The sequence below is a fragment of the Prionailurus viverrinus genome, chromosome A1 (genome assembly GCF_022837055.1).
Source record: "Prionailurus viverrinus isolate Anna chromosome A1, UM_Priviv_1.0, whole genome shotgun sequence".
NCBI lineage: Eukaryota > Metazoa > Chordata > Mammalia > Carnivora > Felidae > Prionailurus > Prionailurus viverrinus.
The window spans coordinates 178463466-178480600 of record NC_062561.1 but is presented as its reverse complement, the minus strand read 5'-3'; the positions used below and the strand labels follow the sequence as shown (position 1 = coordinate 178480600).

The 17135-nt window shown below is 40.3% G+C and overlaps 1 protein-coding gene across 11 annotated transcripts in view; it reads right to left on the bottom strand.

The window, feature by feature from the left end:
* Window positions 1–17135, bottom strand: part of FBXW11 (F-box and WD repeat domain containing 11) — a 120835-nt gene that overhangs the window by 10533 nt on the left and 93167 nt on the right. For all 11 annotated transcript variants that reach the window (XM_047861390.1, XM_047861399.1, XM_047861406.1 and 8 more), the window contains 5 exons: window positions 11681–11818; window positions 7267–7385; window positions 5792–6041; window positions 2942–3060; window positions 990–1100 (listed from right to left, as the gene is read on the bottom strand). In XM_047861390.1, the coding sequence (XP_047717346.1) occupies window positions 990–1100; window positions 2942–3060; window positions 5792–6041; window positions 7267–7385; window positions 11681–11818 (737 nt within the window). The remainder of the gene's footprint in view (window positions 1–989; window positions 1101–2941; window positions 3061–5791; window positions 6042–7266; window positions 7386–11680; window positions 11819–17135) is intronic.

The following is a 17135-nucleotide window of genomic DNA, read 5'->3' as shown; positions in this document are numbered from 1 at the left end:
ACCCTTGATCTCGGCTCAGGGTGTGATCTTGCAGTTTGTGGGATCAAGCCCGGCATTGGGCTCTATGCTGACAGTGTGGCGCCTGCTTGGGATTCTCTCTCTCTCTCTCTCTCTCTCTCTCTCTCTCTCTGCCTCTCTCCACTTGTACTCTCAATCTCTCTCTCAAAATAAATTTTAGAAAATAATAATAAGCTAATGGAGAACATGCTTATGTTTTTACAAATTACTTAAACTAATTACATCTGATTTTGGAAAAAACAAGGACCTACACATTCTCAGGATTGCTGAAACTGTGAAGAAATATTTTTAAGGGAGATAAGAAAACAACTTCATGCTATCTGAATTCAGTTCCTGACTTGATAATCTATGTCACCAAATTCATTAATCAGGGGGCTCTCTAGGGCTGAGTAGGTGCTGCTGACAGAAACTAGGGCTCTCTGGGAAATTCCAAGGATACCTTTCTTCAAACTAAGCAAATGCTGAAAGTTAATAATAGGAGCATAAACAGACCAACTAATCTGTGAGTATATACAAGGTCACCTTGAAAGGTTTACAGTTGCCACTTGCTCATTTAAAAAGTCACAAGGCTTTTTAAAGAGTATTTGTTCAATTAACCAAAAGGGAAAAGGAAATGTATCGCCGAACGAACACACACACACACACACACACACACACACACACACACACACACACAGTTAGTTTAATTTAGGGCGAAGGCAAAGAACTGAATTCCCACACAACCTTTACAATAATGGTTAAAGCTGTAAGCACAGGAGTTACAGAGGCTCTGCTAGACTTGGGGCAAGACTGCTCATCCTTCTGGGCCAGAGTGGCCTCACTTGATCAAGCGGTACCGCAACACCTGCCATCCACCATTACACAGAAAGGACCGGGCACAGAACTGGCAGATACGTAGCTGCTTAATATTCAACACTCCTTTTCCTCTAGATACCATGGCAGCAGTGCACTTAGAAATCTGAAATACATACCCATCATAGGCCCCACTGACAATCCTCTTGTTATCAAACCGGATGCATCGGACCAATTCTTCATGTCCCTCTAGGACTCTTAAACAGGCACCACATTCGATATCCCATAGCCTTGAATGTGAAACAGATCTCTGTGAAACAACTTCCCACACATGATTCACACTATCTGCCCCGTAATGTGACTTTCACTCTCTCCTGAACTTTGTTTCTATCTTGTTCCCAGTCTACACTGTACACAGAGAGAGATACGCATGTACATTTATACCATTTGTACATTTTAAAGCACTAATTTGGGTAGAAGCCTTACTTCTCATTGTATTTTCTTTTACTCAACTGGAAACCTTTTTTAATCACACGCATGTATTACTATTTAAATAAGATCAACAAACAACAAACTTCAATTATATTTAGTTCCTAGGCATTCTTTTGATGTCTGAATTGATTAAACCATGTAGCCAAATGGTCTAGGAAGGGCTTTTCCGGGGGAGATAGGGACTGTAGGCAGGAGAGAAGAAAAGGCATCATGTGTGTGGGCTGGGGGAGGATATAATACAGTCAGGAGGGTAGGCTTCCACCCCAGGCACTTCTAGCCTGGAATCCATGAGACCCACTGAAGTTAGAACCAGTGGGCCAGCATAATGGTCTTCCTCTCCTGATGAGGTTTAGGGACACCCCTCCTAGATAACACTCCCGGACACGAGGGTTGTCCAGTTTACACAGTCACAGTGGGAGCCTCTCATTAAGTATAAGAAGTGTCTCAGGAACATGAACCCACACACTACACCCAGCCTTCTTCTCGGTGTATGATTTACAGAACAGTTCTGAAAATAAAAATTTTTCAATTTTTCTGTCATCATTGATTTTTCTACATTGTTTGTAAACATAAATCACAGCAAACTAACGTGTACAAAACAAAGTTAGCAAACTCATTCTGTAACAACCTTTTCTTAGCCCCTCTCCCAATAGCTCTTACCATATACCCAATGAATATTTTACCACAGCCACCCTCAGCAAATCTTCTCATCAGTGTCAGTGACGGTGGCTTCTCTAACCTACTGTGAGCAGAGCCATTCAGCACTGCCACTGACTCCAAAGTGGTTCCCCTCTATAAACTATAAAGGAATATACATTATTATTTTGCAAAATCTCAGAGATTCCGGTGAGAAAGGTAAGGACTATTTACTGATGAAATATTAAGTAATATAAAGCATGATGGATACAAGAGAACCAAGATTCAGGGTCAACTGACTTTAACAATATCTTAAAACTTAAAATGATAAAAAAACTTGCAGCAGTTTCAGCTTTATTGCTGTTTTGTTCCCTCCTTCCTTCCTTCTTTCTTTTAAAAATCATCTTGAAACCAATCTTTATTTTGCCCAAACATTAAACAATTTGGTTAAAAAAAAAAAAAAGCTACCAGCATATGTTGGGACAATGGAAAAACGACTTGGGATCAGTGAGTAGATATTTAAGGGAAATTCTTAACAAATACAGTGTTTATGGATAGTCAGATTTATTAGAAAGCAAGGACACTGAGTGCTGGGAAGAAAAAAGGGAGATAAAATAAATGATGAAACAGGAGTGGATGATGTTGTAGTGTAGCCTCGGGTGAGACACAGATAAATCAAGTACACTCCTCCCACCTGTTAGTGAGGGAGACAGGAGCTCACAGATAGGGGAAAGTAGAGAGTCAGGCTGGAGCGTCCTCTCTTCTGAGGAGTTCTGGTATTAAGGGATCTTGGGTGGAGTTTATGTCATAAAACGTGTGTATTGGAGGAGTCAGTTTACCCACTTCAGTTCACAGGACCAAATGGACTAATAAAAGTTACCTACAGTTTTCTTACTTGAAGTATCTCCAAAGGCTCCAAGTCTTTTGAGCATCAGGACTGGGGCAGGAGTCAAAACTATAGCAAAAATCAGCCTACTCTGTCAGCACACCAGCTTCTACTCACCTTATGGTATTATCTGATGATCCACTAACAACCAGCCGATCCCTGTACTGGAGACAGGCAATGCCTCGCTTGTGCCCATTCAGAGTACGAACAAACTCACAGGTGCTCGTGCTCCAGACCTGCATAACCAATTAATAATACTTTAAGAATAAACGCCGAAAAGTCCCCTCACAATTACCTTTTTAAAAAAATCAGCGCTTCTAAGAATGACCAAAATACTTGATTATGAAATCTGGTTCAGAAGCTGGGGGACAGACTGGCCAGCATACAGTTTTCTTAGCTGCAGAGTGATAAAACAGGAATGAAACACAGAGGGAAGCTGTGAAGTCTCCAACCTTGAGATATTCACAAAGAGAACATCTCCTGGATGGTTCAGACATTCACTTGCCTAGAGGGAAGAGTGTGGGCCAGATTTTATGTTTTCATGCCAGCTGACATGTCATATCCAATGTAACTGATGTGAAAAAGTTTCACCTTTCACATCCTCCTCTTTTCCAGCATAGTTTGTTGAACAGCTCCATTTGTTTTGACACATCACTCCTAATATTATGTATGTGGAATAAATAATCCCTCTTTTGTGAAACCATCTGCAAGACTTAGATGTTCACAGACACACTTAATATATTACAAGCCAAATAAGGAGACGCAAAGCAACCAGAGTGCCCTGAATTATTTTACCAGCTGCGTTTGTAGTTGAATGGGATAACTAGATCTCCACATGCAAAAGAATGAACTCGGACCCCCAACTCACACAATATACAAAAATACAATTCAGGATAAACCAAAGGCCTAAATGTGAGAGCTGAATCTATGAAACTCTCAGAAGAAAACACAGGAGTAAATCTTTGTGATCTTGGATTAGGCAATGGTTTCTCAGACAGGACAATAAATGCACAGGCAACAAAAGGCAAAAATTGATCAATTGCACTTCATCAAAATTAAAGTTGTCTGTGTGGCAAAGAACATCATCAAGACAGTGAAAAGAGAAGCCACAAGATGGAAGAAAATATTTCCAAATCATTCACCTCTTAAGGTACTTGTAACCAGAATATATAAAGAATTTTTGTAACTACACATCAAAAAAAAAAAAAAACAAAAACAAACAAAAAACACCCAAATAATCCCATTTTTTGAGTACATGAAAGTTTCTCCAAAGAAGATACAAAAAAGGCCAATAAGCACTGAAAAGATGTTCAATATCAGTGGTCACAAGGGAAATGGAAACCAAAACCAGAGATAACCACTACACAACTACAAGGATGGCTGTAATAAAAAAGACGACAATAACAAGTGCTGGCAAGGATACGGAGAAATCCTCCAGGCTGATATTATGCAACGGCTGCTCTGTAAAAAAGGCCCAAACCCTCCTGACTTCCAGGCAGTGATCTTGTTCCAACTGGTCTGACTGAATGGTAAGTGAGTTACTGCACACAAACCCTACTTGTTCAACTGCCAGACCACTTTATCTAAAGGATGATGCTACCTCTGTGATGTGTGGGGCTAGATACTAGATACCAGAATGCCACCTAGTGCTGGTCACAAAAAGAAGGTTTTTTGATCCAAATTCAAATGCTCACACAATGCTGGTGGGATTTTAACACAGCGTAGCCACTTTGGAAAACGTTTGGCAGCTCTTCAAAATATCGAACCCAGAGTTACAATTCCAAGAGAACTGAAAATGTATGTCTGTGCAAAAAGTTATACACAAATGTTCATGGCAGCACTATGTTTAACAAATGAAAGGTGCAAACAACCAAAATGTCCATCAACTGATGAACAGATAAACAGAGCATGGTACATCCACACAATGGAATTTTCTTCAGTCGTTAGAATGAAGTCCTGACACGTGCTACAATATTCATGGATGAACCATAAAAACACCACACTAAGTGCAAGAAGCCAGACAGAAAATGCCACATATTATAGGATTACATTTATATGAAATGTCTAGAAGAGGCAAATCCATGCACAGAAAATAGATTAGTGATTGCTAAGGACCAGAAGAAGAGAACAGGGGTTGACTGTCAGTGGGTAGGAGGTTTTTTCAGGGGGCAATGAAAATGTTCTGAAACTAAACTATATTAAATGGCTAACACTGTAACTACATTAAGTGTAGTTACATTAAGGGGCACTGGACTGCATGCTTTAAGTGGTGAAACTCACGATATGTGAACTATATCTCAAAAGCTAACATTTTAAAAAGTTAAAATGGATACTGGGATCAGACCTGCATTTACTACATCCTATGACTCACCGTAGACTACAACCATTTGTCTCATGCCTGCCACCCACCATATGCCGAGCTTCTTGAGGGCAGGGATGGGTCTTATTCATTATTGTCTCTCCAGCATCCAGCCTAGGGTCTATGGCATGGCATAGACCATTAAGTGGATTAATTCAAATGAAGTGAATTAAGTGAATAAATCAAATCTCAGCTCCGCCACTAACTAGCTGTGTGGTCCCCAGCCCAGTTCTTCACTCTCTGAGCCCCATTTGTAAAATGGCAATACCTTCCTCAACAGAGTGCTGGAAGAGATCAGCGACAGGGTAAGGTGAAGCTCCTTGCACACAGTACATGTTCCACAGGTTAGTTCTCTTCCCCTTAAACATGCGATCAATGGTGTCATTTCATGAAATAGAAGGCTGCTCTCCATCGTGGACCCGTGGCCCTTTCCTCCTACCTTGCCTGTGATTCCAGAAGCATGAAGAATGCGATTGCCTCAAGGGCTCAAGCACAGACGAAGGAGATTACAGATCTTGCCCAGTACCAGGTTGGTAAAGCCCACCTCTGCTTCCTCTGTGCTTGAAAAGGCACAGGAGGAAACAGAGTTATGACTAGTAGATACTTACTTTGATGGTTCTGTCACCAGAGGCAGACACGATGTATTTATCATCAAAGTCTACCACATTGACAGCAGCACGGTGGCCAACCAGGACACGGCGTAGAGTGATATCGGTAGCAGAAGCCATGTCCCACACAGCGATGGAGCGATCCTTGGAACAGGTCACCATAAGTCCATTGCTGAAGCGTAAGTGCAGTACAGCCTCATTGTGGTGGATCAATGTGTTCAGAACTTCACCCGTGTTCACATCCCAGACTCTAGAGAACAGAAAAGCACAATGCGTGATTACTGAGACAACCAGGAAGAGTCAGTGTCTGTGCCTTGGGCCCATTCTTAGTAGTAGGCTAGGGAGATGTAAGCTTCACTTGTGACTGGGACCTCACACCCAAGACCATGTTTAAAAGGAGCCCCCAGAAGCAATTATTGTATTTGCTGAGAAGTACTGAGAGGGTTTCAAAAAAAGAAGGCCAATCATGGAGGGGCCTGGGTAGCTGCTCAGTCAGTTAAGCGTCTGTTAATTTCAGCTCAGGTCATGATCTCACAGTTCATGTGTTTGAGCCCCACATCAGGCTCTGCACTGACAGTGCGGAGCCTGCTTGGGATTCTCTCTCTCCCCTTCTCTTTCTGCCCCTCCCCCATTCATGATCTCTTGATCTCTCAAAATAAATAAACAAACTTAAAAAAAAAAAAAAAAAGGAAGAAAGAAGGCCAACTCTGGCTCTGTCCGGTTTAGGTTTATTTAACATCAGGTAATCAGGGACAGTGAGGACAACAAAATGATTCTTCAAGTAAGTGGGCTCGCAGGGAGTCTGAGATGACAGGGGAAGGAGGCTTCATAGCTGGGGAACTGAGGGCAGTTTCCAAGCTTAAGGCTCTTTTTGGCCTCTGATAGGTCTCAGAGTCCATTACTTATCCATTGCACACTAGAGACTGTAAGTCATGACAACTCATCAATTCCCACATGCATCTATTTACCCAACCACTTTATGGACAAAGGCAATATGGCAGCTGCTCCATCCATGACATATAAGGTTCTCAGGGGCAGCCCTTTCATGTCACAGCTTTTCTGTAAACCCAATCTCTTAAGAGGACAAATTCACACAGACCAAAGGAGGAAAGTCACAGGCTTCTGTGGCAGAAGCAGTGCCTGAAAAGCACTGAGTCAGAGAAAGGACACTAGCATGCTGGTGACTTTTCCAAATGTCTGGAGCATGGTCTCCCAGGAGAAAGCTAGTCTAACACTAGGTAATATTTCCTAGTACATTTCCATCTCTATAACATACAACAATGAGCATAGGACCTACTTAACAAAAGGTGGCTTTCTAGCCTGCTTTGTTCAAATAAACCCACATCTAAAGTGGTTTTGAAATACAGCACATAAAACATATACAAAGAACGTGTGTCCTTATCCCCGAAAAGAGTGCAGTCTCAGTCTTCTCACCGAAGATATGGAAGTCAGACCAGCGAAGCCAAATCACTCACCTCACTGTAGAGTCTGAAGAACCAGTCACAATGACACGTTCATCATACTGGAGACAAAGGACAGAGCCAGTGTGTCCCGTTAACACTTTCAAACATTCCAAGCTGGTTTTATCCCAAATCTATGGAGACAAGAAAACCACAAACAGTGATTTAGTCTATCACCTTCTGATAAATGTTTTTGTCTCACCTTACTTTCTGAATCACAAAATAGAACAAACCTGCATTACAGTAAATAAGAACAGTTAAACTTCAAACAGGTGGAAAATGACAAAAAAAAGGGAAGAGGCAATATCGAATAACTTCCAAAACAGATGTGCTATTTTGTTTACTTTGTCCCTCTAACTATTATACTTACTATATTTAACAGCCTTATAAAGGGAATTTTTAAATAAACTCTGAAAAACAGTGTGACATCTATTAAGAGCCTTTAAAAATGCATATGTCTAACCCATTATGATTACTTACAAAAATTTTAAAATGAAAAATGTTCGACATTTCAGAAAAATTTCAAAGTAAACTGAAAAGCTTTTAATGAGAGAATATAATGCTTCATTACAGTTATGTTTTTTAAAAAATAGAATAAAAGCCATCTATAGGGTGATATAATCAATATATTTAAAACAAAAAAAAGATGAAAAGGAAAGATAATGTTAAATAGTCGGCTTTGCTCTCTGAGTGTTCTTTTTCTCCCTTCTTTTGATCTTTCCAATGTTTTTCAAGTTTTCAATACTCCCCACATATAACAGGGGATAGGAAATCATTTATTTTAAAGATTGGATTGTTAAAAATAGATCGTGTGAACCTGTTTCTTCCGTTGTAAAATCATACTGTCATAATTTGCAGCATCCCTCAAGTTTACTACAAATAGCCAAAACAAGACATTTAACTGTCTTTCTACAACAGCAAGACCTGCTTCTAATTTCTGACCTATTAGAACCATGGTTATTTTGAAAGAGTGATTGGTGATCCAGGACTGGTACAGAATGAAGGACAAAAGGTTTGCAACCACTGTTCTAGATGATCTCTCTAAAGTGCATCTCTGCTCTACTGTTTATGTCTCATAAATAAAATGCATGCCTATTTTAAACATGGTGTGCCTCTATTAACGGCACTCTTTTAGAAACACATCCAATGTAAATGAAACGCAAGCCTGTGGTCAGCCTATGCTCTGACAAGGTCCTTATAAACCATTCTTTTTTTTTTTTTTTTTTAAGGTGTATTTATTTATTTTGAGAGAGAGAGAGAGAGAGAGAGAGAGAAAGAGAGAGAGAGAGAGAGAGTGTCCCACGCAGGCTCCACATTGTTGGGTCAGAGCCTGATGTAGGGCTTGAACCCACGAACCATGTGATTATGAGCTGGATGCTTAACCAACTGAGCCACCCAGGCACCTCCCTTATAAAACATTCTCACTATTCCTTAAAGGATAACTGCCCAAATTAAATAGTAACATACGTCACTCTTGCCAGAGTATATTTATGGCTGCAAGTTATCAGGGCTATTGATTGAGAAGTATTACATAAAAATAGGGTTCTGAGGTCAAATATATTTTAGAAGTGGGGAAACACTGGGTGTCTCTCTCCTGCAGACCTCAGAGTCTTTATGTGCTACTCTATCCTGTGAATTTCTAAGGAGATACAGCATGCCATCAGCTTGAGGACTAAAAGAAATTATTCAGAAAAGAGTGAGGGGCAGGGGGGAAGCCTGGAGAAAATGTAAGACAATAACAAAAGATCTACTATTTATGTAATTAGAGTCTCAGAAGGAGAAAAAAAGAAAACGGGGCAGAAAAAATATTTGAAAAAATAATGGCCAAAAGACTTTTGAAATTTGGTGAATGAAAGATATAAATTTACAGATCCAAAAGCTCAGTGAAAAACTTGCTAGGTATGACATCAAAAGCATGATCCATAAGACAGGCACCTAGATGGCTCAGTTGGTTGAGCATCTGACTCTTGATTTCTGCTCAGGTATTGATCTCTCAGTTCATGGGATTGAGCCCTGCATCAGCCCTGCACTGACAGTACAGAGCCTGCTTGGGATTCTCTCTCCTTCTCTCTCTGCCCCTCCCCCACTCTCATACACTCTCTCTCTCAAAATAAATGAATTTTAAAATAAAAAAGCATGATCCATAAAAGAAAAAAATGGTACACTATTCTTCATCAAAATCAAAATCTCCTGGTCTATGAAAGATATCATTGAGGAAATGAGAAGACAAGACTGGAAGAAAATATCTGCAAAACATATCTCAAAAAAGGATTTGTATCCAAGGGAACCTGGGTGGCTCAGTCAGTTGAGCATACAACTTCAGCTCAGGTCAGGATCTTGCGATTTGTGAGGTCAAGTCCAACATTGGGCTAGCTGCTGTCAGTACAGAGCCCACTTCGGATCCTCTGTCCCCCTCTCTGCCCTTCCCCTACTTGCACTCTCTCAAAAATAAATAAAAATATTTTTTAAAAAAAGGATTTGTACTCAGAATATGTAAAGAACTCTCAAAGTTCAATAATATGAAAACAACCCATTTTAAAAACGGACAAAAGATTTGGATACTTCACGGGGCGCCTGGGTGACTCAGTCAGTTAAGCTTCCGACTTCGGCTCAGGTCATGATCTCACAGTTCGTGGGTTTGAGCCCCGTGTCGGGCTCTGTGCTGACAGCTCAGGGCCTGAAGCCTACTTTGGATTCTGTGTCTCCCTCCTTCTCTCTGCCCCTCCCCTGCTCGCTCGCTCTCTCTCTCTCAAAATAAACAAACATTAAAAAAAAAAATTAAAAAAAAAAAAGATTTGGATACTTCACCACCAAATATACAGATGGCAAATAAGCACATGAAAAGATCATGTGATCATCAGTCATTGGGGAAATGTAAATTAACTCAAAATGACATCTGTCTACATACTTATTAGAATGGCAAATATCAACCTGAGAATACCAAGGGCTGACAAGGTTGCATAACAAAGGGAACTCTCATACCTTATTGATAGGAACATAAAATAGTACAGCCACTTTGAAAACCAGCTTGGCCATTTCTTAGCAAGAAATACAGATACTTACCATATGGGTCAACAATCCCACTCCTATGTTTTTACTCAAGCGAACTGAAAATGTATGTTCTCATAAAAACTTGCATACATGTTTATAGTGGCTTTATTCATAATTGTGAAAACTGGAAACACAAATGTCCTTCAACAGGTAGACGGATAAACACACTGGGGTGCACCAGAAAGTAGACTGCTACTCAGCAAGAAAAGGGAATCAACTACTGCTAAATGTAACAAAGGAGATAATCTCATCTAAGATGCTAAGTATAAGAAGACAAACTCAAAAAGCTACATACTGTGTGAGTCCATTTATAGACTGTTCTCTAAAAAGCAAAATTATAAGGATAGGGAAAAAAAAAGACTGAGAAAAAAAAAAAGGTTGGGGCACCTGGGTGGCTCAGCTGGTTAAGCATCCAACTGCTGGTTTCAGCTCAGGTCATGATCTCACAGGTTCATGAGTTCAAGCCCCAAGTAGGGTTCTGCACTGACAGCACAGAGTCTGGAGCCTGCCTGGGATTCTCAGTCTCCCACTCTCTCTGCCCCTCCCCCCCACTCCACATGAGCACACGTGCTCACTTGCACTCGCGTGTGCTCTCTCAAAAATAAACTTTAAAAAAAAATTAAAAAGTAAATAAATAAATTTAAAAAGCCCAGTGCCTAAGGGGAAGAACTGAACACAAAGGGGCTGAATAAGGGAACTTCTGGGGATGATGGAACTGTTCTATATCTTGATTTTTGTTACGGTTACACAATTCTTTGTGCTTGTCAAAACTCATAAAACTTTACAACAAAAAGAGTGAATTTTCCTGTATGTAACTTGTAACTTTAAAAAAAATGGCAAAAAAAAAATCCTGCGATGTTTTCTTAAATACGAGAAAATAAGCTATAAACAATGTAAAACAAAATCTGTCAGATCAGCTGCCGAACATTAAAAACACAGAAATGATCCAGCTTATCTACTTTTGAAGAGTGAATTAAAACATATAAATATAAATTGCTCTATCATTCTTTTGTGTTATCACTTGAGCCTTCGTCAGCACCCATAAAAGGCAATGACTTTGATTTACAGGCTAGGCAGCAATGCCTCCACCAGCTAGCAAAGTCAGCAAGAGTCCTGTGATACTGAGATATTTTCCATGCGCACCTAAACACAGAACACAGAATGCACATGTGCTTAGAGAAGGATAAGAAGTGAGACAATCCAGGGGTCTTGTGTTAGTCTAGGGAAACACTCTGCGGTTCCTGAGAACCACACTGAGAGCTGCCAAGATGGAAGGGCACTGATGAAAACAATCTGGAATAAATGGAGAGATTCAGTGATCTAGTATCTAACACAACCACAATTCTAAGAAGAACACATACAAAATACAGTCATTCACCTTAATAGAATTATCTCGTAGGCCACTGATAATTTTTTCATCATCATACTGTAAACAGTAGACACCTTTACTATTTTCAGAGCGGCACTGAATCCTCTGCAAGTTGTGTCGTCCACACCGCCAGTTAGATTCTATAGTCTGGGGGGAAAAGGAGGCAACAGATGAGTTTTTGTGAATCAACCATTCTATTAGGCTTCAGACACTAGTGTTGCTTCCAGGAACAGCATACCAGATACCCCATCTTGGTTTGCATAACTGTCTGTGGATAGGAATCATGCTCTTTCCAAGTAAGACATTAGCCCAACAGTGTTTTTTGTCAAACGCTCCCTATCTGGCAACCACCATAGGATTTCCAATGAGTTTGAGTTGGGTTTGAAAAAAAAATAGCCTAGACAGAACTCAATATGCTTAAAGAATGCCATTTGCACCCAAAATATACAAATACATAGTAACTCACTGGGTCAGTCTCTAATGCCAATTAAAATATTTGGCAGAAGACCACCACCAACATTAAGCATATACTGACAATCTATGTATCCATCCAAGGCATTGTCTTAATCACTGAGAAAAGACATCGAACAATTACTACCTGTCAACTACTACAGAAAGAATTTTATTTGTTATCCATTTTTAATCATCTACTAGACTGAAAGGTCTTTTAGAATAAGAATGGCACACCTGGGCCCTGGATAACATTCTTCCATCATTCATGCAACATTTACTGAGATGCTACTTTTTTCCATATACTGACTGTGCTAGGTGCCGGGGATTAAAAGAACAGGAAGCACACTGTTCAAGGGAGCTACCACTACAGGCACACAGGTATCTAGGCACACAGTACGTGGAACTAGATATACTCAAAAGATGTTTATCTGGTTAAATGATCCACACACTAACCTTGGAAGGAAGTTCTTATTACTTCCCTTTTAAAAACAAGGGAAGAGTTTAATTTCCTGAGGCCACAAAACTAAGTAACTAGACTAAATGGAAATTATACCCGGTTCTTCCTGACAACGAGTCCATGCTTTTCCACTAAAATATGCGGTGTCTGTAAAGAAGTATAGTCCTAGCTATTGAGGCAGTGAACACAAAACATAAGATCGGTAACAATTTCAGATAAAATATGAGTGCCAAATGAGGGATTAAAACTATAAGTTCTGTAGGACACTTACAGGAGAAAAACAGAACCAAGGCCTCAGACCAGTGGGCAAAGTTTAATGAGAAAGTGGATCATGCCCAGGGCACTAGAAGACCTAAGCTTTGGTAGTAGATACGAGGCATTTTTAGGATCAAAGGGCACAATGTTTCTAAGAACAACTTGAGCGTCAACTCCAAATCCTTGAAATTAGGGGACGATGGGGACTAAAATAATTGGTTACACCTGAGTTCAGGATATAGCCTGAAAGATTATCTCTGAGTAGTTAATTATATGAGTAGCTGAAAGTTTAATTAGTTGCTCTGCTAAAGGAAGGTGATAAATCTCATCTTCATTCACAATATGCACTTAATTACTAGCTCTGCTGACATCTGACAAACTGTATCTCCTCTTATGTTGAAGGCAGTATGCTTCTGTATGCTCTAAACTGTTCAAATTTACTGAATGTTATGTGCCAGGTACTATGCTTTCATAACACTATGATATGTGATTTAAATATTTTATAGCTAATTTAATCATCACAACTCTGAAGCCGAAATTACTGTCCTCCTTTTATAGAAAAAGGAATGGAAGGTTGGAGATAGTGATACACATATACCTAAAAAGGAAAATGTTTCATCATTTGTGGCCTCCACACTTAGCACAGGAGCCTGGAAATATAATCCCTGCCCTCAAAGAGCTCCTATGTACAGCCTTGAGAGAGGGCAGGATTGCATATTTCTAACACCCGAGGGATGCAAGGAGGTGTCATGGAGATGCCAGGAGTGAGGAAACGCTCATCTGCCCATCTGCTACCAAGTCAGAGCTTCTGAGCCAGCATCATCATCTCCAGTAAGTTTGTGAAATGTCAGAAATAAAGAATATTCCAAAACCAAAATTAATAATAAGAATATTAACAATTCACCCCACCTCTGTTACCGCTACCAACGTAGATAACAGATCTGAGTATATAAGCAACTTTTAGAAAAGGGGTCCAGAAAAAAAGACTTAAACTGAACTCAATGCTTAGAATCATTTAGAGAGCTAATATATTTTTAGATAGTGACTGAGCCACCTCAGCATGCTAAGTATACCAGGAAAACGCTGACTTAGGAGACAGATGCACTGGTAACAAGTCTCATTCATGGCCAGTGACTCTCGGCAGTGGTTACCGATATTCAGGCTACACCCTACAGGGGCCCAGAGAGTTGCTGCAGAAGGTATGACTCCATATAAACCCGAAGTATTACAAAGTTGAATACGTAACATAACTTACATATATACATATATATGCATATATGTGTGTGTGTGTATATATATAGATGTGTGTGTGCATCTCAGGTGTTATTTTAAAAATTCATACAACTGCTTTCAGTTATAAAACATAAACATTTGCTTTAAAATATCATCAAATCAGTAAAGCAGCTTTGTTACTCTATATATTTCAATGCAAAGGAAAAGTATTTACTATCACATGGGAGACTGAAAAAAAAAAAAAATAATGTAAAAAGAGAAAGCAGAAGAAGCCTCATACCAAAAAGAACTGCCTATATGCTCCCTCGAGTGGAAAATGTTTTCTAGAACTGGGCGACTTGATTACAATCTTTTACTATACCTAAAAACCTAAAGATACAGCAGAGAGGACCAAAGAGGAGTTGGGGTGAGGCAGCAGACAGCCTGGGGTACACCCATCCCCTGCAACGTCTGGTCAGAGAACACCGCCTGACGTGACAGCCTGGGCCATACCCTCTGCCTCTGGCCCTCACATAAGAAATGGAGGCAAGGCCCTCTCCAAAGCTCTGTCAGATAACAGGCTCTTGTTCTAAGCTGAATGGAAGTTAAGAACTAGGAAATGGCTTAGCTTTTCAATATTCAGAAAAGAGCCTAGTTTTTCTAAAATACATTTCTGAATTTTAAATAAAAGGTCTGCCAGGTCATTCTTGATGGGTCGTTTTAGGGAGCTCCTGCTTAAGGCTGTGTTAAAAAAATTTTTTTAAGCTCCTGAATCACCACAGAAGTGGTTTGTTTCAAAATGCCAGGAAAGGGACACTAACCCAGAGCAGGGAACAGATGGTTTTGCTGCACACCAATCTCGTGTAACTCCTGAGACTCTACTCTTCTCAATTCCCTGGGCCACCCACAAAAGAAAGCAGCACGTCCTGCTGACTATGCCTGCCCAAAATACTACCTACCACCATATTCGACGACCTCAACTCTTACTAGAATGCTTATAAGCCAGGTCTTTAAAAAAATAAATAAATAAAAAATAAAATACTAGACCCTTAAAAATGGAAGGCAGCCCAGTGTGGTACAGAAAATACCTAGGTCAGTTAGCAGCTTTGGCAAATGAGGTGGGACTGTTTGCGCTGCAGTTTCCTCCTCTGTAAAAATGGGAAAAATAAGATCTACTTCCTTAAAACTCTTGTAAGGAGCAAATGAAATTACACATATAAAGTGCTCATCACAGTGCCTACAAACGACAACAGCGATGCTCCTCCTCAGCTGCGGAGAACACAGACCCAAAGGAGTAGGCTGTGACCAACAAAATCTTCTCACCAAGATGTCAGGAACGGTTGTCTCGGTCTCGGCTGGTATCTAATGCTGCTAGCCCTGGGCCCTCCCTAACCATTCCTGGGAAGGGGCTCAACCTTCCAGTGCATTTCAACTGTGACTCCAGCAGCAGGGATACAGGGCATACACAGGTGCACCTCTTTAATTATGCAGATACCTGCCATTACACTTAGACATCATGTGGTGTGGCTACTGTAGAGGAGTCCTTCGTGTTTTTGAGAACTTGTAAAATCCCCTTACCCTGTGCAAATTTTAAAAATACTGGGAAAGTAGCCATGATACACAGAGTATACAGCGGCATTTAAATTGGCAATAGAGTGAAAACAGATGTCTGAGTATGGAGGAATAACATTATTTTTAGAAGCCTAAACACAACTGGGTGGGTGGGCAAGTTTCAGCATTTTCTGGTCAGGACAATATTAATATCAAGTTTGCAAACCACAAAAAAGCTTCCCACTTTCCCTGAATAAAATGTGGTTTATTAAAAGGTGCGATACAACACACCATCATTTTACCAGTGGTCTATTCCAAGGAGAGTGCTTCAAAGGCTTTAATCCAGTGAATAAAAAGAGGGGAAATGCATATTACATGAAAGAGTTTACACTACTCTGAGATGGCAACAGAGAAAAATCCAAGTTCAGGACACAGAATTCTGATTAAGTCTATTGTAACAATTCCCACCTCTCTGCTGAGAGACGATTGGGGGCATGGTAGACCCCCAAAAGAGCATGAAAAGAGCATGAGCTTTGGACTAAGACTCTGTTTTGATCGTCTGAGAGTTAAATTAAATCACTGCAGCAAAGTACCTAATAGTAAGCTCACCATTAGCAGTGAGCAGAACAACTGAGACTCTAGACAGCAGGGGAAATATGGCTGCATCTTTGAGGAATGTGCCTCAGGTTTTCCAGGAATTCCTTCTCAACTCAGAGGTACTCTAAACCACGCCCCCCCCCGCCCCCCGCGTGTGGCAAGAACACCCAAGAGAAATGAAGCTTTGCAGAAAGCTAAGAATTCTTATTCTCCCTAGACTTCATCTCTCACATCTTCATTTCCTCAATAATGGGAGTTGGCCACACTAAGCTAGGTTTTCTATTTTTTTTCTTAAAAATTAGCCGATTTGTGATGGGTCAATGTAGAAGGGCAAGGTCATCTGCTCATCACAGTCAAATCTAGGAATGGACAGATGACACAAGACGGTACCTGAAACACAGCTGTCAAAGTAGAGCAAGAAAAGAAGCAGCTGTTGTGTACTGGCAACTTCGCCAAGTATATGGGAACTACGCAGAGACTCTGCAGGCATGGAGGGGCAACTGGGCAGGGGGCATAAGCACCCACTTGATGCTCGGGGTGTAATTTATCTTTGGCAATGTGCTTCTTAAAATTAAAACCCTTTAAAATACTACCTTTGCCGTAAGTAGACTATAACAAGGCCAATTAATCTTACCTTAACTCATGCTCTTTTTTTAAACTAGCAGTCAAGGATGCTGAGTACTCAGACAACTGGGGAGAGATGAGATCACCTTGAAAAGTCCATAGGCATGTAACATCACACCTCTTTCTCCTTCACTTCCTGAGTTTTCCACTTTGAAAATGATAAACAACACACTAACCCCAAAGCTAAACAGACCTCAGTTCAATTCCCATCCCTTAGTCTCAGTTTTCCCTTGTTACAGATAGGGATAATATGTACCTTGTTTTAAGAATTAAACGCAATAATCTCTGTAAGTCATACAACATAGTTCATGGTAT